This window comes from Brassica napus, chromosome C3 (assembly GCF_020379485.1).
Source record: "Brassica napus cultivar Da-Ae chromosome C3, Da-Ae, whole genome shotgun sequence".
Classification (NCBI taxonomy): Eukaryota; Viridiplantae; Streptophyta; class Magnoliopsida; order Brassicales; family Brassicaceae; genus Brassica; species Brassica napus.
The window spans coordinates 6,358,550-6,384,341 of NC_063446.1; the positions used below are offsets into that span (position 1 = coordinate 6,358,550).

The 25,792-nt window shown below is 32.0% G+C and overlaps 5 protein-coding genes and 1 long non-coding RNA gene across 9 annotated transcripts; 3 read left to right on the forward strand and 3 right to left on the reverse strand.

Annotated features, from left to right (window-relative positions):
* The first annotated feature begins 1,866 nt into the window (after positions 1–1,866).
* Positions 1,867–3,649, forward strand: LOC106387136 (transcription factor DIVARICATA). Of its 4 annotated transcripts, none has more exons than XM_013826946.3 (3): positions 1,867–1,998; positions 2,450–2,909; positions 3,118–3,649. In XM_013826946.3, the coding sequence occupies exons 2-3, from the start codon at positions 2,461–2,463 to the stop codon at positions 3,536–3,538; spliced, it is 870 nt and encodes a 289-aa protein (XP_013682400.2). In that variant the 5' UTR covers positions 1,867–1,998; positions 2,450–2,460; the 3' UTR covers positions 3,539–3,649. The 4 variants fall into 4 exon arrangements, with proteins under 4 accessions (XP_013682400.2, XP_013682398.2, XP_022554525.2 ...); XM_022698804.2 differs by lacking the exon at positions 1,867–1,998 and adding an exon at positions 2,027–2,303 and having other exon boundaries at positions 2,459–2,909; XM_013826945.3 differs by lacking the exon at positions 1,867–1,998 and adding an exon at positions 2,029–2,303.
* A 951-nt stretch (positions 3,650–4,600) lies between these two features.
* LOC106383589 lies at positions 4,601–7,923 on the reverse strand. The gene is made up of 3 exons (XM_048749345.1): positions 6,663–7,923; positions 5,049–6,618; positions 4,601–4,945 (listed from the first exon to the last, which is right to left on the reverse strand). Exons 1-3 carry the CDS (start codon positions 7,709–7,711, stop codon positions 4,601–4,603), a joined length of 2,964 nt encoding a protein of 987 aa, XP_048605302.1. The 5' UTR covers positions 7,712–7,923.
* A 972-nt stretch (positions 7,924–8,895) lies between these two features.
* LOC106387137 (cytochrome P450 86A1-like) lies at positions 8,896–11,426 on the forward strand. Its single transcript, XM_013826947.3, has 2 exons — positions 8,896–10,284; positions 10,884–11,426. Exons 1-2 carry the CDS (start codon positions 9,145–9,147, stop codon positions 11,286–11,288), a joined length of 1,545 nt encoding a protein of 514 aa, XP_013682401.2. The 5' UTR covers positions 8,896–9,144; the 3' UTR covers positions 11,289–11,426.
* A 286-nt stretch (positions 11,427–11,712) lies between these two features.
* LOC106387547 (transcription factor MYB119) lies at positions 11,713–14,851 on the reverse strand. The gene is made up of 3 exons (XM_013827429.2): positions 12,999–14,851; positions 12,756–12,882; positions 11,713–12,625 (listed from the first exon to the last, which is right to left on the reverse strand). The coding sequence occupies exons 1-3, from the start codon at positions 13,319–13,321 to the stop codon at positions 11,801–11,803; spliced, it is 1,275 nt and encodes a 424-aa protein (XP_013682883.2). The 5' UTR covers positions 13,322–14,851; the 3' UTR covers positions 11,713–11,800.
* Positions 14,852–15,847: 996 nt separating this feature from the next.
* On the forward strand, positions 15,848–17,384 carry LOC125584181. The gene is made up of 2 exons (XR_007321165.1): positions 15,848–16,729; positions 17,089–17,384. It is a non-coding gene; the product is annotated as an uncharacterized LOC125584181 (long non-coding RNA).
* A 432-nt stretch (positions 17,385–17,816) lies between these two features.
* Positions 17,817–19,819, reverse strand: LOC106387139 (E3 ubiquitin-protein ligase AIRP2-like). The gene is made up of 5 exons (XM_013826948.3): positions 19,557–19,819; positions 18,806–18,956; positions 18,650–18,716; positions 18,336–18,570; positions 17,817–18,254 (listed from the first exon to the last, which is right to left on the reverse strand). The coding sequence occupies exons 1-5, from the start codon at positions 19,625–19,627 to the stop codon at positions 18,038–18,040; spliced, it is 741 nt and encodes a 246-aa protein (XP_013682402.1). The 5' UTR covers positions 19,628–19,819; the 3' UTR covers positions 17,817–18,037.
* Positions 19,820–25,792: the final 5,973 nt, after the last annotated feature.

Sequence of the window (25,792 nt, forward strand, 5' to 3'; positions counted from 1 at the left end):
CTTATATATGTAAACGTGGATGTTAAATCTAAACCTAAAACCTAAAACCTAAAGCAAATTTTATTAAAAACAATTTTTTTTTCTCCATAGCGTCACATGGAAGATGATTCATTGCAACTTTTTAATAATGATATAAGAGACATTACTAATGATGTTTGGTTTTTTTAGTTAACTTTCATTTGTTTTAATTTTATATACTTTTGTGACTTTTTTAAAGGTTTTTGTTTCAGTTTTATATCTAATTTAGTTCACATAGGTTATGTTTACATAAATTATGTTTTAAAACATAATTTTTTGTAAAAAGATTCTAATTAAACCGAATATAAACCGAACCGAATACAAACCGAACCGAATATAAACCGAACCGAACACAAATCGAACCGAACCAAATCAAACTAACTATGGTTTATTTCAGTTGGAAAAATACTAGAACCGAACTAACCAAACCGAACTGAATCTGAACCGAACTGAGAAATAACCGAAGTGCCCACCCTTAGTAAGGGTAGATCGAACATATAGAATGCTGCCACGTGAACAAATCATAATGAAAAAGACAGATTCCTCGAGATCTTAAATACAGAAGAAAAGACAATTAAAGTGAGAGACCGACCAATGATAATGCAAAACGCGCATCTCACGTGGACCCCTAAGTACAACATGGCCATGTAAGTTACCGCAGATCTCGACCGTTCATTTGGCGGCTGCTTTTTCTGTACTGACACATAAAATCCCAAATTTCGAAATAAATAAAAAGTTGTACGTAATCAGTGCAAATAAAATTTTTAAAGTACAGCAGCATCAATAACGTATATGTTTTTGGAATATAGTACTCTCTAGGTTTTAAAATAAATGATGTTTTGGAAAGTTTAAAATGTTTTAAAATATTTGATATTTTAATATTTGTATATTAGTTTTAATTTTACAGAAAACTGTGTCACCAATGATATTTTATATTTATTTTTATGATTGTCTGAATTAGTTTTATTTTATATTTTTAATGTTATTTTTTTAAGAAAAAATGTATGTTTTAATTCTTGTGTATTCACTTAAAACATCAAGTATTTTTAGAACAGATAGAGTATTATTTTGCCTTTCAAAAAAAAAGTTTTAAAACTTATTTTAATAAGGATGTTGAAAATTTGTAATTGTTATGCGAGGCATCGTATACTCCCAGAAAATGTCAACTTCGTGTATTTTTATTCAATAAATAAATTCATTTTTCTTCTTTGGTTTCAGTGACAATTATTTGTGTATTTCGCAATATATCAGTGTTCACCATCATTATTATTGTAATCATAGCAGTCACGGAATTATTCTTTCAATTCTTTTTATTTTCTTTCACAGAGGTACAAGTTCATAACACAACTTATCTTCATTAAGATCAACAACGGCTAACATTTAGGGTCTGATTAGTAGCCATAACTTAATAAGATTACTTTAACAAACAATAACAACATATTTTAATAATGAGAAAGAGCATTAAAAGAAAAAGGTGACCTCTAATTAGCGGGCGAACAATGTTTTATGAATGGTGACAAAAGTTTTAAACAGTAAAACTGGTTAGCAAGATAAAAATAAATAACAAACACTTAAATTTAAAGTTTTTAAAATATACTATTTAGAATTTTTTAAAATTTCTAAAAGAAATAATTACATTACAACCCTAGTTTGGGAATATGTAATTAAAACAGGGTTAAAAATAGAAACCTAGTTTGGTGATGATGTACACACTGAAATCATATGTAATGTGACGAAAAGTAGGTAAGAGTAAAAAACGAGAATCTAAGTATTTTTACTGTCTGTGATAATTAGAGAAGAAAATGACAGCATCACCCAAGATTTAATTTCTCAAGAACCCAAATAATCGCCTACTTTCTCTGCATCTTCTCTCTTTTTTTTTACTAGAGAAAGATTTCAGAATTTGGTTTTCGGTGTTAGTTTTCTTTCCATTTATGGATTTATTTGCTTCTTCTTGCACGTTATAGTTTTCCTAATTGGGTAAGCTCCAAGGTAGCTTCTTCAATTGTATTAATAATATTATTTTTCATTTTCTGGAGCCATATGTTTATTTTCCCGAGAAATTTTATCCACACCAAATCTCAACTCTGGAGTCTCTGCTACTTAAAACCCACGCATGCTTTAGTTCCACCAAATCTGGAAAACCAATAGATTTATTTTCTTTCCTCTGCAAAATCTCAAAGCTATCCAGAAAAAAACTCTCTTTTGACTCACTACCCAGATCTTGCCTAGATTTTATCAGTTATTTCTCAAAAAAGGTTGAAACTTCTCAAGATTCCTTGAAGGTGGGTCTAAGCAATATATTTCAAAGATTTCTGATAAGCTCACTAGTCAAAATAAAAATGAAGTATCATTTGACAGTGATTCTTGAGTTCTTTCTATGATTATTTCATATAAAAACAAGAAAAAAGAAAACAGAGCTGGTTTATAGTTTTTGCGGCCATGGAGATTCTGAGACCGGCGACGACGTCTCACGTGTCCGTTGGCAACTGGCTCATGGAGGAGACAGAGAGCAACGTCCCCTTGGCAGCTTCTCCCGATGCCGCCACGTGGACGGTAGCTGAGAACAAGGCGTTCGAGAATGCTCTGGCAGTTTACGACGACAACACTCCTGACCGGTGGCAGAAAGTAGCGGCGGCGATTCCGGGGAAGACCGTGAGTGACGTCATCAAACAGTATAACGACCTGGAAGCTGACCTCAGCAGCATCGAGGCCGGTTTAATCCCTGTTCCCGGTTACATCACCTCCCCTTTCACTCTTGATTGGGCCGCCGGCGGTGGTTGTGATGGATTTAAACCGGGTCATCCGGTTGGTAATAAAAGGTCGACGGCCGGAAGATCGCCGGAGTTGGAGCGGAAGAAAGGTGTTCCTTGGACGGAGGAAGAACACAAGTAAGCATCTGTCCTTTTTCCGGTTTACTAGGAATTGAAATTAAACCGGATTTAAGATGATTTTATACAAATTTCTCTTCTATATTATAAGCATTCATCATTATGAAACCTGAATTGACCAAGTTACATCTTTATATTATTTGTAAATTGTAATGTATATAACTTTATGAAAATATATTTGATTAAATATTTGTGACAATATATTCAGGTTATTTCTAATGGGTTTGAAGAAGTACGGGAAAGGAGATTGGAGGAACATATCTAGAAACTTTGTGATAACACGAACGCCGACACAAGTCGCTAGTCACGCCCAAAAATACTTTATCCGGCAACATTCCGGCGGCAAGGACAAGAGACGAGCAAGCATACACGACATAACCACTGTGAATCTCCAAGACGAAGCTTCTTTGGAAACCAGCAAGAGCTCCATCGTTGCACGAGAGCAGCGTTCAAGACTAGCCGCGTTTCCTTGGAGCCAAACGGACAACAATGGAACGCATGCAGACGCTTTCAACATAACGATTGGAAACGCTATTAGTGGCGTTCACTCTTATGGTCAGGCTCTGCTAGGGCCGTTTAACACCGTGGATTCTTGCTATGACGCGCAGAACACAATGTTTCAGCTATAAGTGGTGCGTGATCTCTAATTAAAGGGTGTACGTTAAATTCTTAATTTTACATATGGATGAAACAATCGTATTTGAAAAATTGTTATAATAAACGTCCATTGTTTTCATTGATTCCAAGTTCAGATAGTTACTAACCTAGTCTTTTTAGTAATTTGTTAAATGTTATTTTACTCATCTACAACGTTAAGCCGTTAATGTTTTATTATATGGTTTACACCTAAAGGTTTTCAAATAAATACAAATTGCAAAAGAAAAAAGAACACTTGATGTGAAGAAAAGAAAAGGCACGATAGATGTTGGCATGTTGCTAACATTACACCGTCTGATATATGTAATAGTATGCATAATCAGAATTAAAATTCCATAGTGTGCGAGTGTTAGTTGTTGATGAAAAACAATTAATTAAAAAAAAATTATGTTATACAAGTTGCAGCCAAAAGGTTCAAAAAGACACAAACTTAGTAGGTCATCTCTAGAATTCAAATGCTGTCGTTTAATGTTTGAATAACTTATGCATCACGCATTATGGCATTATTCATTGGTTCGTCTCAATCAACCAAACAATGTTTTCAACAACCACTTGAAGTTAAAGCAAAAAAAAAAAAAACCACTTGAAGTTATAACACGGACAATGTTTGAGAACAATGCAATCAATCTATTGACAATAATTTGGTACCCCCTTTTCTATCTCTGCAGGACCAAAGATATACGTCCTTATTAATTTCTTTTGTTCATTGTTTGGGTTCAATTCTCTCTATACTAAGCCACCTTTAGTCGTATTTGCAGAGATTTGTTCAGTGTATTGTGTTGCAACAAATAGACTATTTTAATCATATAATACATAGCTGCCCTGCTTTTTGCATTGATAATACTAAAAGCTAACAAAATTAGTAATCAACATATATATAACAATGAAAATATTATCTGATATGTGTGTAGCATCAACACGCTAGTCTTCCGAAAAATAATAAGCATTTGGTTATAAAAATGAATATGAACTATCTGTGATTATCTATGATTTCTCCCTCATAACTATGTCCAATATGAATTACGTGACTAACCCTAAGTCTCTGTTTCTGTCTTTGCTGTCGTGGTCTCGGCCTTGTGCACTGCCCCATTCACTTTCTTGGATTCTTCATCATCTTCTTTAGAGACTAAACCAGTGTTATGGTGCATTGATTGTAAATCAAGCTCTAATTCCTTTTCCACAGCTTGTTCTATAACTTGCTCATCAGGTTTTAGTTTCTCTTCGTCATTCTTCTCAGTAGCAGTTGAGTCCTTGGCAAATATATCTTCATCAGTGGTATCTTGAGAGACGGTGTTTGAATAAATAGCATCACTATGCTCTGGTTGCTGGGTGATCTCTAATGTTCTAGCTGATATTCTTTCAGAAGAATCAGTACCGTGCTATTCAATAAATAAATAAAAACAATTACAAAACTTGGAATCATAAGCCAACAATAGTGAAAGAAAGCTTGTTTTCAAAGATGATTAGAAAAGTGGGTAAAACCTGTTGAGTCCATGGTTGTGAACCTTGTGAGTTATGAGTCCCTTCTGAAGCTGTTGATTCTTCCTCAACATTCGTTATATTGTTGAACTCTTGGGCTGATTCACCACAAAGATCTTTCGATAATCGTGAACTTTCTACTTCATTAGAGAGTGGATGTTCAGTTGACTCATCCAATGCTGAGTTATAAGAGTCTTGAACTTGTAGAAGAAACAAATCACTACCATTTTCTGCATTTCCGTAATCCTCAAGTAATTGTGAAGAATGGCTCGAAGATGCTTCCAAGACGTCATGTCTTTTCTCAAGCGCTATTGGCTTTGCATACGCATCAGTACTTTTACCTAATTCCAGACCGTTCTCTACCGTGGCCTCACTTTCTAGTAGTTTTGTAAGAACATGGGATGGAGAACTCTTCAAGTCACCTTGAAGTGTCTTATCTTCTGTTTGTATTGTTACTTCTTTCGTAAAATTATTTAACTCTGGTTCCTCATCATCTTCTTCTTCATTTGTCTCTCTTTCAAATGATTGTATATACGGAATGTCTAAAGAAGCATCCAATAAGCTCTGAGTTGCCTCATATTCCTTTGGTTTTGTGTTCTCATTCTTCATATGGATCTGATTTGTACCATACTCTCCTTGAATACTATTCAATATTTGGTCTTTCTGTTGGTGATCAATGATATCTGAATCCATAATCTTAGGAGATCCACAAAGATCACTATTTTCTAATGGTTGCACATCAATAACTTCCTCATCAAGAAACTTCTTCCTAGATGAATCTGGAGATATCTGGTCAGCTAAATTTGTAGTCAAGATGTTCATATTCTCTGAGGTTCCCCCATCCACCGAGTCAAAGATTGTTTCAGGTTCTTCTGTTATAGACGACAATGACACGCTTGTATGGAACAACAAACCTCTTGTTGGCTTAGAAACATCACTCAAACTAGAAAATTTCTGGTCAAAATTCTCTTCAGCTTGACTTCTTGTATACATATCATCAGTCATTCTTAGGTGTTCTGCCACTGGTTTAGTCTCTAGCCAACTATTATCCTCTTTTGATTCACATTGGCTAGAGACACTCTTGCATGATTCTTCACCGCGTATGACTTCTCTATCAATATCAGTATCATAAATATAGGACTCCCCGTCATTAGACCATTCATCAAGCCAATCAACCATAGTAGGAGGTGAACCAATCTCTGAAACCTCCACTTGCATATCTGAGGCCATGGAGAATGTTCTACTGTGCGAATGTTCGCGTCTACGAGCATAAAACATATTGTTATCATCAATTTTTGGCGGTGCTAAGCCTCTAGGTAACGGGCTTGGGATGTTATTTCTTGCTTGATTCACAAGAAAACTAGGATAGTTATCCATGGTGTGGCTAATAGCTTCTCTGAGTTCTGCTTTGTTGAAACGGTTGTGTTCTGACTCACTTTCTTCTGAACAGCTTGAATCATCATCATCATCTTCATTGTTTGAATCTGTCTCATTATTCACTTCTAGCTTTCCACTCTCAACACATTTATTGTCATCTTCTATTGTATTTTGTTCATATTCATTCTCCAAATCTGTTGAAAACAAAAAAAAATCATTACTCATTGAGTATATACAAATAATAACTTTAAGAACATGTTACCTAAACGTTTTGGAGAGAAAAGATCAAAGCGAGAGAAACTCTCATGACGAGAGAGGAACATATCTTTATGGTCCAAAAATGAAAACTCTTGATCAAAGCTGTCTCCACTAAGAATAGGTCTTTCCTCTTGAGGATCATAAGGAATGTCAAAAGGGTTTCTAGCTTGTAACATCACAGAAGGTGCTGAGGATGGAAATTGTAATCCCATAACAGTACTATCATCATCTGATGGATAGTAGTTTCGACGTTTTTCAAAAGGGTTGTTGTTATTTTTCCCTGGAATGTTAACACGAAGGTTGCTGTTATGTGTAGACCTAGCTGTTTCCTCAGCTTGATGCTTATTATGTTGATGAAGAGCTAGTTTGAAGAGACGTTTTGTTCTTCTTCTTGCTATTAGACTCTCTAGTCTCCTATCTCTATCAATCTCTGAAACCCCATGTTCATTAGAATTGCTCATCTCCTCCCTCATCTCTTCTTTCTCTTCTTTGACCCTATTGCAAACCATTGGTTCTTCAACGTTAACATAAGACATTTGCGAGTCTTCCTCACCAACAGACTTCTCATTGTCTTCTACAACTTCTGTTTCTATTGCTTTAGGAGACTCCTCGAAATGTGGTTTACGACCGAGAAGTTCATTGTAAAGAGAGGTCAAGATAACTTTGTCCTTCTCTTCCTCGCTTGTTTGTGAGTCCCATTCTTCAACTTGCATTCTAGCGTTTCGTCTAACACTTCTTTGTTGTCTTAAGTAACATCTAACACCATCCTTTTCTCCTCCACAACTCTTTGATCCTGAAGATGGAATACTCAATCCCATCTTTTCTCGGGCATACACTACACCACAAGCAAGAACCGGCGACGAGTATATCAAGAAGAAGAACAATGAAGGAAGGATGACGTATAGCGCAAGTAAAAACATGGAAACCCCTGACGAGACCGGGTGGTTTCTCATGAATTTGATGCTTGTGTTCATTGAGAATCTAAAAACTTTCCATATTGTTGCACCGGTCTCCTTCACGTTAATACCCATTTTCCATACAATCACTATCTATAGACGAGATCGATAAAAAAATCTATAGAAACATGATCAATATTTGGGTGTTTTTCATTGCAAGATCTAGCAAAGAATGTATAGCATCACACAAAAAGTTGATAAATGGGGTTTCTAAAGTTAGACAGCTTTTCATTGTCTGGAGATCCTCTGTTTCAGGTGGTTTGCATTTTCGCTCCATGCTTGTTTTGTATAAGAGGAAATAAAAATGACAAACCAGAAAAAAACAAATTTAGTTGTTGATAAAAAAGTAGTTTTTTAATAACTCTGGTTATTTTTCATTCATTTTTAAAACAGCCCAGTTTTTCAAAAAAATAAAATCTACAAATCCAATTTTCCAAAATCTTTAGATCAGACAAGTAGATTTTAAAATTAAGAAAGTAAAAAACACTTACAAATCAATAAAAATCTTATGTAAAGTTAAAATTTTATCAAAAGTTAAAATATAAATCATGAACAACCAACACAAGAAATTCTAGTAACTAAATTAATAAACAAATTATATATTATTTAGCCAAAAAACAAAAATTAATAGACTATTAACCCATATAATCCCAAAAGCTAGTGAATCTTAAGGAATAATATCATGATTTATTAGATTTTAATAAAGGAGGAAACATATTTCTTTGTTAGGTTGGGTGATCTGAAATTTTGACTGCAAAGAGTTTTGGAAAACATATTGGCAATGTATCTTTTCTTTTACTGAGGCTTATATTGGGAATATATCTTCAAGCATAGGTTTTCTAAAATATTTTCTTGGATTAGATAATAGCTAAGTACTTGAAATGTGTATAGCATTTTGGATTAGCTCATGTTTTTATCAGCTGAATATTTCTCCTAGGTATTCTGATTTTTGAGACATATACAAAAACGAACATGGCCAGCCAAAATTTTATACGAGTCTGAATGTCTAATTTATTATCAACAATAATGCGACAAATAAAAGAAAATGGAAAACAATCTTTCGCAAGTGTGTTTTTACTCTGGAAGTGTTCGACTCCAAGCAAACTGAATTTCTTATAGTGGGCTAAACTACCATTGACCAAATCTTTATTCTCGAAGCAGAGATCTCATTGCTAGGCTGATTTCATATAAAATAAAGTATTTTATTGATAAATAAGTTGGATATTCGATGCTCAAAAAATCATAACTAAATTCAAACGGGACAGTTAATTTTGCTTTCGTGTTCTATTAGCCCAACCCAAACCATACACATAAAATTCTTATCAACCCAAATTAAAAATGTCCCAACTACTTTCTCCTAATTGGAAAACAAAAATGCTTTTCTTGTTATAGCTTATGGTAAAAAATATCTCTCGTTTCTACATATAAAACACACCCCTCTCCTTCACCATATATATGTCTCGCACCAATCTCTCCATACAACAAAAACAAATAGCCTAAACCCAAAAATGGAAGCCCTAAACCCTATCTTAACCGGCTACGCCGTAGCCGCTATATCGATCTACGCTATATGGTTCTACTTCATCTCCAGGAGACTAACCGGTCCCAAAGTCTTACCTATCGTCGGAAGCCTGCCGTATCTGATCGCTAACCGGAACCGAGTCCATGATTGGATCGCTGATAACCTCCGAGCCACTGGCGGCACGTACCAAACAAGCACCATGGTGATACCTTTCGTGGCCAAGACGCAAGGTTTTTACACCGTGACGTGTCACCCCAAAAACGTCGAGCATATTCTTAAGACAAGGTTCGATAACTACCCAAAAGGTCCGATGTGGCGAGCGGCTTTCCACGATCTATTAGGACAAGGAATCTTCAACAGCGATGGTGACACATGGCTCATGCAACGTAAGACCGCAGCGCTTGAGTTCACTACAAGGACTCTTAGACAAGCCATGGCTCGGTGGGTTAACGGGGCTATCAAGAACCGGTTATGGCTTATATTAGACCGGGCGGTTAAGGACAACAAACCGGTTGATCTTCAAGATTTGTTTTTGAGGTTGACTTTTGACAATATTTGTGGTTTGACTTTTGGGAAAGATCCGGAGACGCTATCACCGGACCTCCCGGTGAATCCATTCTCAGTGGCGTTTGACACTGCGACCGAGGCTACTCTAAAGAGGCTTCTCTACACCGGTTTCTTGTGGAGGATTCAGAAAGCCATGGAGATTGGCTCGGAGGATAAGCTCAAGAAGAGCCTTGAGATCGTTGAGACTTACATGAATGATGCAATCGACGCTCGGAAAAACTCTCCTTCCGATGATCTTTTGTCACGTTTCATGAAGAAACGTGACGTTAACGGTAACGTTCTTGCGACTGATGTTCTTCAGCGTATCGCGCTTAACTTTGTCCTCGCGGGTCGTGACACTTCTTCAGTTGCTCTGAGCTGGTTCTTTTGGCTCGTCATGAACAACTTTGAGGTGGAGAAGAAGATCGTTGAGGAGTTATCGACGGTTCTGAAAGAGACACGTGGTAGTGATCAGGGGAAGTGGACGGAGACGCCGTTGGAGTTCGACGAGGCAGATAGGCTGGTCTACCTCAAGGCTGCTTTGGCTGAAACGCTGCGTTTATACCCTTCTGTGCCTCAGGTGAAAATACAATTATTTAATTTTTGATTATTTCGTTCATGGGAATATTATTCATAACGCATATGGCCAGGAGAGATGCGTAAAATTAACGTAGTCATAATTAATTACTACGTAAATATTGATATATTTCTAAATATATACTACATACTAAGTTTCACAAAAGTTCCTGAAATAATTCTCTAAAATTGACTAGTTAATTCAATTAATTTTTATTTTAAGCTGAATAAAAATTTTCTTTTTAAGCTGAATATAAATTTTCTTTTTAAGCTGAATATCACAATTCAAAGATTTATTTTTCTTAACCCTTGGCTGCTAGCTAGTACTATCAAATGACGGTTAAAATCACATTTGACTTTTACTTAATTTGAGTTATTGTTTACCAAAAGAACATGGCAAAATTTGACGCAAAACAATCATTAAATTTATTTTAGCTGTTTTTGTCACTCAAATCGTAAGACCATGATTAACACGAACTCTTAGGTTGGGGCTGGCTAAGAACCGTTTCTTAATTTTTAACAAAGAAAAGTTAAGAACCGTCTAGATATAAGACTGATTAAGAGTCCAGGTTAATAATCAGTAACGCTCCAAATACCATGCAGGATTTCAAGTACGTCATCGCCGACGACGTTTTGCCTGACGGAACTTTCGTGCCAAAAGGCTCGACGGTAACCTACTCGATTTACTCGATCGGACGAATGAAAACAATTTGGGGCCAAGACTGTCTCGAGTTCCGTCCAGAACGGTGGCTCACGGCCGAAGGTGACCGGTTCGAGACTCCTAATGATGGTTACAAGTTCGTAGCGTTTAACGCCGGACCAAGGACTTGCTTGGGAAAAGACTTGGCTTATCTCCAGATGAAGTCGGTGGCTTCAGCCGTTCTCCTCCGTTACCGGCTGTTTCCAGTTCCCGGTCACCGCGTCGAGCAGAAGATGTCGCTGTCGCTCTTCATGAAGAACGGGCTACATGTCTACTTGCAGCCTCGCGGTGAGGTGGTTAGTGCGTGATTAATGTTAAAGATAATATATATGTTTGAGTTTGGAGAATATGTTTGTCATTTGAAGTTTAAATTGTTGTAAGCAACCTACTTTTCGTTTGTTTTACTTCACTGCAAGACACGTATTATAATATATGCAGTTTCTGTACCTTTGTTTGTTTGAGTTTGCTCAACTCTTTTTGAATAAAAGTCTAGTGGTTATATTTTTAATTGAATTAATGGACTTAATTTAGACTAATATATCAATTTCGTAACGTAAGTGAGAATCACTAATCTCAAACTAAACAACCAGTAAATTACGTGAAAAAACATAAGTTGAAATGAAAAAAAGATTAACCAATAAAACGAAGAAAGTATTAGATAAAAAAGAACCAGATAAACCCTAATTATTTTGATACGAGAAGAAGCTTGTATCTTATGATCTAGGGAATTTTTTAAGAAAACAAAACATTAAACAAAGGGAGAGAAGATAGAGAATGATCATAATGATGATCGCATAGTATCACATGATCATGTTGGCAGCTAGAATAATGGGAAGGAGGAGATGTTGCTCCCTTGTGTAGAAGCAGAGATCATCTCTATCAGATCCATATCTCTCCTTTCACCAGTAGAGTTAGCTTGAGGCACAAGAAACTCGTAATGGACTCCCTGCTCAACGGTGGTGGATGACGTGGAAGATGAGGAAGACGGAAAATAAGGGTCGGCGTAGGACGACGTCGTACCATTCAGCAAGTAAGACAAGTAGATATCAGACGCAAGGTGCGGAGTGTTCGCTGGAACGGAGACCATTCCCTGATCATGATGATGAGTCTGAACAACGTTGTGGTAGTTAGGGTTAGGGTTCTTGATCATGAAGTCAGATGATGAAGACTGGTTCACCTCATCAGATGCTTGGCTCAGACCCATGTTGTCAAGAGAAGCCGGGTGGTTTTCAAAGATGTTTTGTAGGTAAACCAGCTCTTCATCATACGGATCGCCAAGGACCGACGATGCAGAATCTCCATCAGAATAGATCTGATCGAGATTTGGTGTAGAAAAAACACTAATGGAGTTCTCATTCTTGTTATCGTCATTGTCCTTGTTATTGTTGTCGATGCTTTTGATGTAGTCTTGGAGAATACAAGGCCTTTTAGCTGGTGGAGAGAGATCGCTATCATTATTATCAGCGTTTGCTTGGCGTTTCTTTTCGCGTTTTGAGTTTTGGCGTCGTTTAGTCGCGTTCCAATGATTCTTGATAGAGTTCTCGGTGCGTCCAGGTATGAGTTTTGCGATCTCTGCCCACTTGTTCCCGATTCTTGTGTGTGCTTCTACAAGAACCCTCTCTTCTTCTTCGCTCCATCCATCTTTCTGGAAAGGCAAACGACAAAACACATAGAAAGATAGAGACTTATGTTAGAACCCTAGATCTAATAAAACTTACGTTACATATAAAACAAAAAAAAAAAGCTATAATATATAGAGAGATGTCAGAAAAAACCTTGATATCAGGACGGAGATGATTATGCCATCTCTCACGACATTGTTTGCCTGCTCTTCCCTCAAGTTTTTCCGAGACTATTGCCCATTTCCTCTCCCCATGTTGCCTCACCAACTTAATCAACTTTCTATGCATATATGTTCGTGTTTAATTACAAACGCATAACTATAAACTTAGATTTTTCATATAGACGCATGCATAAATCTATGTAAAAAGCATAAATACATATCTACCAGTATATACCTGTCTTCTTCCGTTGTCCATTGCCCTTTGATAAGATTCTTGTATGGTCGCTTCTTCGTGGTTGCATCTTTGACGACCATGCCCCCATTAGGGCTTCGGCCATGAACGACCAAGTGTTTCTCCTTCTTTGGACCAAACGTCGTGTTCTCTTTGTTATCGTTTACAATCTCAGTCACCGCTGTCCTTCTCACGATCGGTGGTTGTCGTTCTTTAGGAGCCTTTTGTTTCTTGGTACTCAAGGCATCATTGTTTTGGCCGTATAAAAATCTCTCCACGGCGGTCAACGGAGGCGCTGCGCCGTGGGCAATGCGCCGGTGCTCCATGGAAAAAAAAGAGAGAGAAGATTAATAGAATGGAGTGGTGAACACAAAGGAGTGAGTTTAGCTAAGTAACAAGGAATATGAGAGAAGTTTAGCTAGTAAACAAGGAATATAAACTCAATGAGCCATTAAATTCCATTAATTCTGATATTTTGTTTATAAATTAACGTTATAGGTCTCAATTTTTTAGTTTATACAGAATAAATTTTTATTTCTTCGAAGTCAAAAATAAAAAAGATATATAAGAAAAACTACAAAATATGATAAATACAAAATATTGATATTTAATTGATTACTATATGTATCCATCCCTATTAGTCACAAAATTTCATATCAATATTTCTCCAAAATCCTTCCAATTACAAATATACTCTATATGACGCCATTATTATTTTGAAGAATATAAGTTGATTATAGAATAATATCCAATAATTTTCTAAAGATTACTTGTTTGGCATAAAACTTATGAATTTTTGTCAGTCTTCATTTTCTTTTGTTCAATATAAGCAACACATTTCAACTAAATGATAATATCTAAATAGCAAAGACTGATAATAATATAATGAGCTAGTCAACAACGTGTAATGTGTCAAATGGAAGTTGAGAGGAGGGATGAAAAGGCGGGAAGGATTAGTGGGTTAATCTTTAGCTAAGTAGTAATTATCTAAGAAATTATTTATATCCCGAAAAGACCATCAATGGTAATCTAAATTATTTTTGTAAATGTGTAACTGACGAAGTAGTAGATGGAGAGACCCATCAATGGTAATCTAAAAGCCACCAAATGAAAACATGGAATATAGTTATGCAAGGAATTAATTATTAGTTGACTACTTGACTGCAATTTTTTTATACTAAATGCTTTTGAGTAACGTACTCTAAAACATAAATTTTCAATAATGTCTTGCTTATAACTATAGGAAAATAAATACCTTCTAAGTTCTAACTAATGTTTTCCCAGTAAAGCTATGATTTGGGTGTTGTCCTTTCTTACTAGATGTTTCTTCAGATTAGGCGGGCTTGATGAAAGAGACCAGCAACAAATAATATACATATATAAACACACACATATATATATATATACTAGGGTCGGTCCGCGCTACGCGCGGAATTTGATTTGCATGTAATTTTTTTAATTATATAATTGTATATTTTCATGTGTGTATTTTATGTTCGTTTTGCAAGAGCGATATATTTTGACGTTTATGGTCTCAACTAATATTAGAGTTTGTTGGAATTATGTTTGAGGTGTATATGAGTTTTCTTATTGTATTTTTTTTTTAAAATTAGTGATTCATAATTTGTTGGTTAATTGTGAGTTGCTCTAATTTGGGATCTTAAGTGTCTGCTGGGCATGTATATTCAGCACTCGGCTCAACTTCCATTTTCATTTAAAAATATTAGCTCCAAACTGAACACCTATAAACTTATTTGAAGTATCTTAAGTTGGAAGTAAAATTTAATTTATTTTCATAATTTTTTCACAATTATTTTAACTATTTATTTTAATATTCATTTTAGAATTTTATTATGTCGAGTTATTACAATATTTTAAATTATAATTATTTGGTTTCTCTTAATTTTTATTTTAATTTAATAAAAATACGTAATGTTTATAAAAAAAACACTACTATGGATTGAATTCAGTGGTTTTTTTTTTGTCATCAGTGGTGTTATAAATAATAAGTAAAATAAAGTTATTTTTCTCTCATATATATATATATTTTTCATGAAATAAATTGTTTTTTTTATTTTTCTTATACATTTTTTCCTAAAATTAAATCTTTAGATGATATAAAAGAAATAACTTATATATATATATATATATACACACATGTTTGTTAGAATCTTATATGTATTATTATATAAATATGAAGTTAACCACAGTATCAAAATAATTGATTAGAATTTTTGAAATAATTTTTACTAACTAATTTATTTAATATAATTTTTACAATAATTTAATTATGTATTGAGTAACTTGATTGTATTTACTGTTAAATAATTTTTTGTTTATTAGATCTATATATATATATAAATATTTATACGAATATTATAAAATTATTTAAAACAATAAAATTGGATATTATAATGATGAAAATGTTTGTTACTGCATTTATATTTATTTAAATATTAAATTCGTATTTGAAAATATACGAAATAGAAATGTATTAAATTTTATTATCCTAGGATTTTGATGAAAACAATGTTTTTGTTTAATTAAAAAATTACATTCATTTTAAAATTGAATAAGTACATTGAATTTAAAGTTTTAAATTTAAAATTTAAATAAATATACATTGAATTTAAAGTTTTAAATTTAAAATTTAAATAAATAATACAATTGCCTATATATATTAAAAATTAATTAAGATTATATTCATTCGAGATATTTAATAAGTACATTTAAATATAAAATATAAAATAAATAATAAAATTTTCTATATATATAAATCATTTCATTCTATTTATATATATATATATATATTTAGAATGTTGAGGTATTGATTTTTTGATTTTTTTTTATTTATAACATAAAATTTTACTTAACCCGGTTTGCTTAACCAGTTGGTTTTGTTAACAAAGCATTCTCTGTTTTTTTTTAAACTGTAGCGAACTGGTTTACTTAACCAATTGGTAATTAACTGTTGAACCAAAGTGGTCTCTTTCACCGTGTGTCATGTGTGTACGTGTGCCTACAAACCTAATTATTTAAAGCTTCTTCTTCTATAGAAATCAACGCCGCCATTGTTATTATCTTCCTCTCCTTTTCTTTTGTTTTGGTACTTTCATCTTCCTCCAATTTCACTTCATCTGGAATGCCAGCTATGTTGTCCACGGCTTCGTTTTGATCGGAGAGAACTTGGTGGTGGTGCTGAGGAGTAGTGAGGGTGATTTCTTCAGAGGCAGCGGCAGAGAGAGGAGTGCAGAGCTTTTCGAGCATGATGAGTACAGAGGGTTTGGAGCGACTGTCTTTCTCTGGGAAGTTTTGGGCTTTCTCTCATATGCCAGAGCTCTTTTGCCATTGTTCTCTGAAAAGTTTTTAGAGTTAATATGATTGTGAGGGGGGAGAATGAAATGGTGAGGTTTACAGAATCAAGGCTCACCTATTTATATATGTAAATTCACCGACTTGAAGAAAGATGAGAACATTGAATGAGAAATTGTGGAAAGAGTGGAGGAGATGGAGTTAAGAAGAACTTTAATGACATTGATTGAATCCGGTTGGATTAGGTACCGTTTCTGATTTTAATTGCTTACAACGGAGATTGGCCGGAATAGTCGTCCTCTGTAACTTAACTGGAGCTCCATTGTCAATTCAAAATCACAGAGTTCAAGAACAGCCGCAACCTAGACATGTTTTTTTCACGGTTTAGAAAACGAAGATAAAAGATGGTGGGCTTAGATCATGTAAGTTGCAGTCCAAGTGACTAAAATAAGCCCGCATCAATTTCATTTTCCCGTTAATGAAACGCAGACTTCGAAGGGATGAGACACGTGTCACCTTGAGAATGCTCGACTTTTCTAGCTGGAATCTGATGTGACAGCCTCTTGAGTGAATAAACACTACTTTATATAAATAGATAGATATATATATATATATATATAAAAGTTACTGCACCATTTTGTTTATTATACATTACTAACCATTAAAGAGAGATAAACCATAAAACCAAAAACAAAACTAATATGGTCCGATATATCGGTTTTTGATGATATACATATACATAATTGTTTGTGTATAACGTTTGGTTCTGACTGTATAGCAGAATAGGTATGGAGCTGATGGGTCACGAGAATAAACTAAGATGGAGATTCAGTAGGCAAATTTAAATGGCAAGTACTTTGCAGCTATAGGCAGGAAGCTCAGGAAGCAGTCTCCTGTGTACTTTGCAGCTATAGGCAGGAAGCTCAGGAAGCAGTCTCCTGACTAGAACCGAATAGTGGACTGTGTGTTTCATATATTAATCAATCTGTAAAATAAACTTCACATTTACAGAGAAAAGCATCTGTGTAGGCTAATGATCAACGAATCTTATCTACCAAAGATTCTAGCTCCAACTGAGAAACTATTGACCATGCAAAGTCATTACCACTTGATATCAACATAAAAGTGTCCCTCCATGATATTAGTTTTTGGTTTTTTTTTTCTCTCTTTTTCGAACAGCCTATAAGTTGTGAACCATTTTTTTTCTGTAACTTGCTTTATAAGTTGTGAACCTTAGATCATAGACCATAGCAAGATAAACTGTCATATAATTAGGACGTTGAATGGCAATAGTTTAAATTTTAGTTTCCGTTTCTTAAAACTTCAAAACTTCTCATCTCAACTAATCTAAACTTTTGAAGATTTCGTTTAGCTAGAACCTTGAGAAAATAGTTTTAACCTTATTACAACATTTAGTAGAAGAGGATAACAGTTGTTTTACCACCATGGTTGTGCAGTACACAATGTCTGATCTTAATAATTGAATAGGCTAACAAGTAACAACCATGGTTTGATTGTGAAAAACACTTCATGAAGAAAAGGGTTTATGTTCGTAATGGGAACCACAAACCAAATGTACAAAAAGCATGTAGGAAGTGGAACTTTCCCAAGAAAATATGGTAAAAGAAGCAGAGTTTAAAAAGACAAGATTACAAATACTTCTGCTAACTTCTAATAAATAGATACATGTAAAGATTCGCCAGACCCGGTTTACGCCTCTCTTACTTCTTTCACCTCACATGAGAATCGTAAGGAGAAGAAGCAAACGCTTGATCTGGAACCACCAGTGGTAACTTCTCTATGTACACAAACAACCTTCTCTGATTCTCTCTAGCAATCACAGAGGGATTCGCCGTATCAGTGTTCTCCAAGAACATCCAGAGATCGCCCGAGTCCACTCTCTTAAGGCTGTCTCTACAGAAAGGGCATGACAGTGACCTCCCTCTCCTGAGAATAAATAAACATTACACTTTCCTCAGAAAAGAGAACACTTCAAAAGAAAAGAGAGGAGCACTTTAGTGACTTTACCAATCGCGATAGCATTTGATGCACAGAGAGTGAGTACAGTTAGGCAGCACAACCAAGCTGTTCATCTCCATACAGATTCCACATTCTTCTTCCCTCTCCATCTCAATCTCGGAGAGCTCACATTTTTTGCCCTCGTCCTTCTTTCTGTATCGCATGCTGCATACTTCTTTTTGCTTACGGTCTTCGAGGTCTGTGATTCCCCTTTGTAGTTGCAACAAGGATGGGAATATAACAGCTACAAATTAAAAAAAAAAAAAAAGAGTATAAGCATAAGCAATATCAAAAATTACATAAAAGCAAAAAAGAACATATACCGTAGAACTCTCTGATACTGGCTTTTCTTTCGTAAACCGACATTGTGGTTTTCCCATCCGCATAAGTCTGAACCAAACATAGCTCAAAGAGTTAATCAAACAATCAAGAAGTAGAACATGGTGAATGTAGTAAACTAAAAGGAGGGAAAGAGGTACCATATAGATAAGGACTCTGAGCAAGCCGAGGGAACCAGCGAGGTGACAATCAGTCCATTGTACAAGGAAAAGAAAAAACTGAGCAGCTGGACTGTATGATAATCTCATCTGAACACGTGCTCCGTCCTTCTCCCGCGGGTAATCCAAAGCTCTTTATATTCATTTTGAAAAAGAGAAGAAGAAGAAGAATAAGTCATTACCAACGCCACTAACAGTAGACATATTTTTTTTGGTCAAGGCATCAAAACATGCAAGTATGCATGTAGGGGTATAACAAGTAATAAGATGGATGACACAGTACACAAAACAAAGCTGATGCAGCTCAGACATGGATCGGTTTCAATAAAACATTAATGATCTAGCTAAAAAAAAAGAAGTCACTGAGATGTTCAGCTTCAAGTCAACTTAGTTGAGAACAAGAATCCCAAGACACAGCTGGTGAGCTAAAACAGTTAGTATCTACATAAGCCCTATATCAACTGAATTACCAGAAAAATAAAAGAGTACAATTTTTCAACCACATAAACCCACTAGTGGAACTAATCAACTAACAGAATCTGAAAATTTCATCACAGATTTCAATTCAAACAAGAAGGAACTCTTACATGCAAACCAAACAGAGGAGAAATAAAAAGGGGGGGGGGGGAGAGATAAAAGCAATACCGACCTGACATAACCTAAAATACACAGCTAAAAAAGCGGAAAGATCGAGAATTTATGATAAGAATAAACAGAGGAATCAAGAGTTTACAGAGTGTTAGCGTGTTGAATATCGGCTTCTAGAGCTTTTAGAGAGTCCTTGAATGACAGTTTAGCAGCCATGGCAAGAGTGAATTTTCCGGGAAACAGTAACTCCCATCAAAAGAGAGAGAAGAGGATCAAGAAAACTTTAACACTTGTTTCTCAAATCAAACTTTCAATATTTTTATTTTTATCTTTATTGGAGTTAGATGTTTCACCCAATCCGATGATCAAAGTTTTTTTAACACTAATAATGAAGGCAGAGAAAAAGGAAAAGTGGCGTTTTTGTAAATATTATCTTCTCTTATTTAGCGCTAATCGGTTACGCTTCTCTCGAAGTTGCTTTTTCGAGAAAAGTCGCGAATTAGAAGGTAATTGACGGTTATGCCCTTATTTTCGATAGTGGGTTTTATTATCTTGTTTTGGGCACTACCCATGGTTTTTCGTCGGTTTCCATTACAGGGTTGCCACTTGTCAAATATAAAAAATATGACATACATTATGGTTGTCCTTAAAAAATATTTGACACATGTATGATCAGTGAGTTAATAGCACTTAACCCTACGTATAAAGAATAAAAAAGAGTCAAAGAAACGGCGGCGATTTAAATGAAGATTCCTACAGTAACCTACTTAGTAAATGAAATAAAAAAAATCGCAAAGCTGAGGCGTTCCTCGGCATCGTTGTCAAGCTGCCGAGAGAGATTAGAATCTATTTTCTTTTCTGATCGCTAGCCTGTCGGGCGTTCATCACAAAAATTTTTTAGATTCCAATATACACAATACCAAATAGCTGCCAAGAAGCACAAGCCAGAAAACACGATATGTGCTCCGGCTATCCCTTCGTAACTCCAAAGACCCGGATTCGTTATAGTCCCTGTAATATTCATTTTTTAAACTATACTATAAGTATTGATAAACTATTATTTTGATTTGAAATTCAAATCTGTGTAAGAACATTAATAATTTTTAAATCAAATCACTAGGACAAATAAGGTTTCATTGTTAAGGGTTTTACTCTGAATTTAGAGTTTTTAAAGTAAATGTAATCAACTTTTTAATTTTTGGTTTAGATTCGATTAATTAACTTAAATCATCTAATATCCCAATTACACTATTGCGATTATATTAATTTTTGTATTTTTGATAATCAAGGTCAACGTTGAGCTTACTCTTTTATTCTCCTGAGTCCTGACAACATAATCGAATTCAATAATAAACCCTTTAGTGGGTATAACTCTCTCTTCCCTCTCTAACTTGGTGACTCTGATTTACCTTGTGCCTCTTCGGCAGGTGGCGGCTCCGGCAGATTCGCTACCTCCATCACCGGTTGTCTCTCCATTCTCTTTCCATGTCTGGTTTCCTTCTCCCTCTCTTTAATTTCGCCGATAGATTTTTTTTATCAAAAATTTGTATTTTAAATATTTTGTAAAAAACTTACTATTTTGGAAAAGTTTTCATATTTATAGAGAAATATTGTAGATTTGAGATTGTGATTTAAAAATTAGGGTAACATGAATTTTCGTGGATAGATGAGTATTGTTTTAGAATTTTTTTAATAATTTTTAAAAACTTACTATTTTAGGAAAGTGATCATATTTATAGAGAAATATTGTAGATTTGAGATTGTGATTTAGAAATTATGATAACAAGAATTTTCTTTGATAGATGAGTATTGTTTTAGAATTTTTATATCAAAAACTGTATTTTAAATATATTTTTTTGAACTAACTATTTTAGGAAAGTTATCATATTTATAGAGAAATACTGTAGATTTGAGATTGTAATTAGAAAATTAGGACAACAAGAATTTTTGATGATAGATGAGAATTCTTTTAGAATTTTTTATAAAAAAAAATTATTTTAAATATTTTTTAAAAACCTTACTATTTTTGGAAAGTTATCATATTTATAAAGAAATATTGTAGAATTGGGATTGTGATTTAGAGATTAGAATAACAAGAATTTTGTTGATATACGTGTATCCTTTTATAATTTATTATCAAAAATTTATATTTTAAATATGTTTTTAAAAAACTTACTATTTTTGAAAAGTTATCATATTTACCGTGAAATATTGTAAATTTTGAATTGTGATTCAGAAATTAGGATAACAAGAATTTTTGTTGACAGATGTGTATCTTTTAGAATTTTTATCAAAAATTTTGTATTTTAAATAATTTTTTAAAAACTTATTATTTTTGGAAAGTTATCATATCTATAGAGAAATATTGTTGATTTGGGATTGTAAATTATAAATTAGGATAACAAGAATTTTTGTAGAGATATTTGTATCCTTTTGAAGTTTTTATCAAAAAATTGTATTTTAAATAATTTTTTAAAAACTTACTATTTTGGAAAAGTTATCATATTTATAATGAAATATTGTAGATTTGGGGTTGTGATTTAGAATTTAGGATAACTAGAATTTTTGTTGATAGATGAGTATTCTTTTGATTTTGTTTGCAAAATTTTGTAATTTAAATAATTTTTTAGAAAACTTAGTATTTTTGGAAAGTTATCATATTTATAGATAAATGTTGTAGATTTGAGATTGTGATTTAGAAATGAGGACAATAAGAATTTTTTATGATAGATGAGTATTCCATTATATTTTTGTTGCAAAAAATTGTATTGTAAATAATTTTTTTTAAAACTTACTATTTTAGGAAAGTTATCTTATTTATAGAGAAATGTTGTAGATTTGGGACTATGATTAAGAAATTATGATAACAGGAATTTTCGTTAATAGATGAGTTTTGTTTTAGAATTTTTATCAAAAAAATTGTATTTAAAATATTTTTTTAAAAAACTTACTATTTTAGGAAGGTTATCATATTTATAGAGAAATGTAGTAGATTTGATATTGTGATTAGAAATTAGGACAATATGAATTTTTAATGATAGATGTGTATTCTTTTACAATTTTTATAAAAAAAAATTATTTTAAATATTTTTTTAAAAACTTACTATTTTGGAAAAGTTATCATATTTATAGAGAAATATTATAGATTTGAGATTGTTATTTAGAATTAGAATAACAAGAATTTTGTTGATATATGTGTATCCTTTTAGAATTAATTATCAAAAATTTCTAATTTAAATTTTTTTAAAAAAAAACTTACTATTTTTGGAAAGTTATCATATTTACCGTGAAATATTGGAAATTTTAAATTGTGATTTAAAAATTAGGATAATCAAGATTTTTGTTGATAGATGTGTATCCTTTTAGATTTTTTATCAAAAAATTTGTATTTTAAATAATTTTTTAAAAACTTTTTATTTTTGGAAATTTATCATATTTATAGAGAAGTACTGTAAATTTAAATTTGAGATTGTAAATTAGAAATTGTGAAAACAAAATTTTTTGTAGAGATATGTGTATCCTTTTAGAAGTTTTATCAAAAATTTGTAATTATTCTTTTTTAAACTTATTATTTTGGGAAAGTTATCATATTTATAGAAAAATATTGTAGATTTAGGATTGTGATTTAGGAATTAGGATAACAAGAAGTTTTGTTGATAATTAGTATTCTTTTAGATTTTTTTTGCTAAAATTGTATTTTAAATAATTTTTTTAAAAGGAAAGTTATTATATTTATAGAGAAATACTGTAGATTTAGGATACCAAGAATTTTTGGAGAGATATGTATATCCTTTTAGAATTTTTTGGCAAAAATTGTATTTTAAATAAATTTTTTAAAAACTTATTATTTTGGGAAAATTATCATATTTATAGAGAAATATTGTAGATTTGGGATTGTGATTTATAAATTAGGATAACAAGAATTTTGTTGATAGATGAGTATTGTTTTAGATTTTGTTTTGCAAAAATTTATATTTTAAATATTTTTTTAAAAAACATACTATTTTTGGAAAGTTATCATATTTATAGATAAATGTTGTAGATTTGGGATTGTTATTTAAAAATTAAGACAATAAGAATTTTTGATGATAGATGAGTATTCTTTTATTAGTTATTTGCAAAAAAACTGTATTTTAAATATTTTTTTTTAAACTTACTATTTTCGGAAAGTTATCATATTTATAGAGAAATGTTGTAGATTTGAGATTGTGATTTAGAAATTAGGATAACATGATTTTTCGTGGATAGATGAGTATTATTTTTGAATTTTTTATCAAAATTTTGTATTTTAAATAATTTTTTTAATAACTTACTATTTTAGGAAAGTTATCATATTTATAGAGAAATGTTGTAGATTTGAGATTTGTGATTTAGATATTAGGATAACAAGAATTTTCATTGATAGATGAGTATTGTTTCAGAATTTTTTATCAAAAAATTGTATTTTAAATAACTTTTTTAAAAAACTTACTATTTTAAGAATTTTATAGAAAAGTTGTAAATTTGACATTGTGATTTAGAAATTGGAAAAGTCATCATATTTATAGAGAAATGTTGTAGATTTGGGATTGTAATTTAGAGATTGGAATAACAAGAATTTTGTTGATATATGTGTATCCTTTTAGAATTTATTATCAAAATATTTTGTTTTATATATTTTTTTTAAAAACTAACTATTTTTGGAAAGTTATCATATTTACCTTGAAATATTATAAATTTGGGATTTTGATTTAGAAATTAGGAAAATAAAAAAAATTTGTTGATAGATGTGTATCCATTTAGAATTTTTTATCAAAAATTTTGGATTTTAAATAATTTTTTTAAAAACTTACTATTTTTGGAAAGTTATCATATGTACAAATGAATACTTTAGATTTAGGATTGTAAATTAGAAATTAAGATAACAAGAATTTTTGTAGAGATATGTATGTCCTTTTAGAATTTTTTATCAAACATTTGTATTTTAAATAATGTTTTAAATAACTTACTATTTTGGGAAAGTTATCATATTTATAGAGAGTAGAAATTAGGATAAAAAGAAATTTTGTTGATAGATGTGTATTCTTTTAGAATTTTTTTATCAAAACTTTGTTTTTAAAATATTTTTTTTAAAACACTTATAATTTTTGGTGAATTATCATATTTATAGAGAAATATTATAGATTTGACATTATAATTTAGAAATTAGGAAAACAAAATTTTTTTGTTGATATAAGCGTATCCTTTTAGATTTTTATCAAAAATTTGTATTTTAAATAAATTTTGTAAAAACTTACTATTTTTGAAAAGAATTCATATTTCTAGAAAAATGTTGTAGATCTAGGATTCTGATTTGGAAATTAGGAAAAGAAATTTTTTTGTTGATAAGTGAGTATTCTTTTATAAGTTTTTATCAACATTTGTATTTAATATTTTTTTTTAAACTTATAATTATTGAAAACTATCATATTTATAGAGAAATACAGTAGATTTTAGATTGTGATTTAGATATTTGAATAACAAGAATTTTGTTGATATATGTGTATTCTTTCAGAATTTATCATCAAAAATTTCTATTTTAAATATTTTTTTGAAAAACTTACTATTTTTGGAAAGTTATCATATTTAGCGTGATATATTGCAAATTTGGGATTGTGATTTAGAAATGAGGATAAGAAAATATTTTGTTGATCGATGTGTATCCTCTTAGAATTTTTTATCAAAATTTTTGTATTTTAAATAATTTTTTTAAAACTTACTATTTTGGGAAAGTTATCATATTCATAGAAAAATACTTTAGATTTGGGATGTAAATTAGAAATTATGATAAAAGAAATTTTTGTAGAGATATGTGTATCCTTTTAAAAGTTTTTATCAAAATTTGTATTTAAAATAAATTTTTAAAAAACCGAATATTTTGGGAAAGTTATCATATTTATAGAGAAATAATGTAGGATTGGGATTGTGATTTAGAAATTAGGATAACAAGAATTTTTGTTGATAGATGAGTATTCTTTTATATTTGTTTTTGCAAAAAATTGTATTTTAAATAATTTGTATTTTAAATATTTTTTAAAAAAACTTACTATTTTTGGAAAGTTATCACATTTATAGATAAATGTTGTAGATTTGGGATTATGATTTAAAAAATACGACGATATGATTTTTTGATGATAGATGATTATTCTTTTATTTTTTTTTTGCCAAAAATTGTATTGTAAATATTTTTTTAAAAACCTACCTGTTGGGAAAGTTATCATATTTATAGAGAAATATAGTAGATTTGGGATTATGATTTAGAAATTAGGATAACAAGAATTTTTGTTGGTAGATGAGCATTCTTTTAGATTTGTTGTGCAAAAAATTGTATTTTTAATAATTTTTTAAAAAACTTACTATTTT

Bases quoted from the DNA above. Each gene is read 5' to 3' on its own strand.
- LOC106387136 (XM_013826946.3), top strand. From the start codon at position 2,461: ATGGAGATTCTGAGACCGGCGACGACGTCTCACGTGTCCGTTGGCAAC. The intron at 2,910-3,117 runs GTAAGCATCTGT...CAATATATTCAG, and splicing joins TGGACGGAGGAAGAACACAA to GTTATTTCTAATGGGTTTGA.
- LOC106383589 (XM_048749345.1), bottom strand. From the start codon at position 7,711: ATGGGTATTAACGTGAAGGAGACCGGTGCAACAATATGGAAAGTTTTT. The intron at 6,619-6,662 runs ATTTGTATATAC...TTTGTTTTCAAC, and splicing joins AACATGTTCTTAAAGTTATT to AGATTTGGAGAATGAATATG. The intron at 4,946-5,048 runs GTTTTACCCACT...TTTATTGAATAG, and splicing joins CACAACCATGGACTCAACAG to CACGGTACTGATTCTTCTGA.
- LOC106387137 (XM_013826947.3), top strand. From the start codon at position 9,145: ATGGAAGCCCTAAACCCTATCTTAACCGGCTACGCCGTAGCCGCTATA. The intron at 10,285-10,883 runs GTGAAAATACAA...AATACCATGCAG, and splicing joins TATACCCTTCTGTGCCTCAG to GATTTCAAGTACGTCATCGC.
- LOC106387547 (XM_013827429.2), bottom strand. From the start codon at position 13,321: ATGGAGCACCGGCGCATTGCCCACGGCGCAGCGCCTCCGTTGACCGCC. The intron at 12,883-12,998 runs GTATATACTGGT...ATATATGCATAG, and splicing joins TGGACAACGGAAGAAGACAG to AAAGTTGATTAAGTTGGTGA. The intron at 12,626-12,755 runs GTTTTTTCTGAC...TTGCCTTTCCAG, and splicing joins ATCTCCGTCCTGATATCAAG to AAAGATGGATGGAGCGAAGA.
- LOC106387139 (XM_013826948.3), bottom strand. From the start codon at position 19,627: ATGGCTGCTAAACTGTCATTCAAGGACTCTCTAAAAGCTCTAGAAGCC. The intron at 18,717-18,805 runs GTACCTCTTTCC...TGTTTGGTTCAG, and splicing joins TCAGAGTCCTTATCTATATG to ACTTATGCGGATGGGAAAAC. The intron at 18,255-18,335 runs GTAAAGTCACTA...ATTTATTCTCAG, and splicing joins ATCAAATGCTATCGCGATTG to GAGAGGGAGGTCACTGTCAT.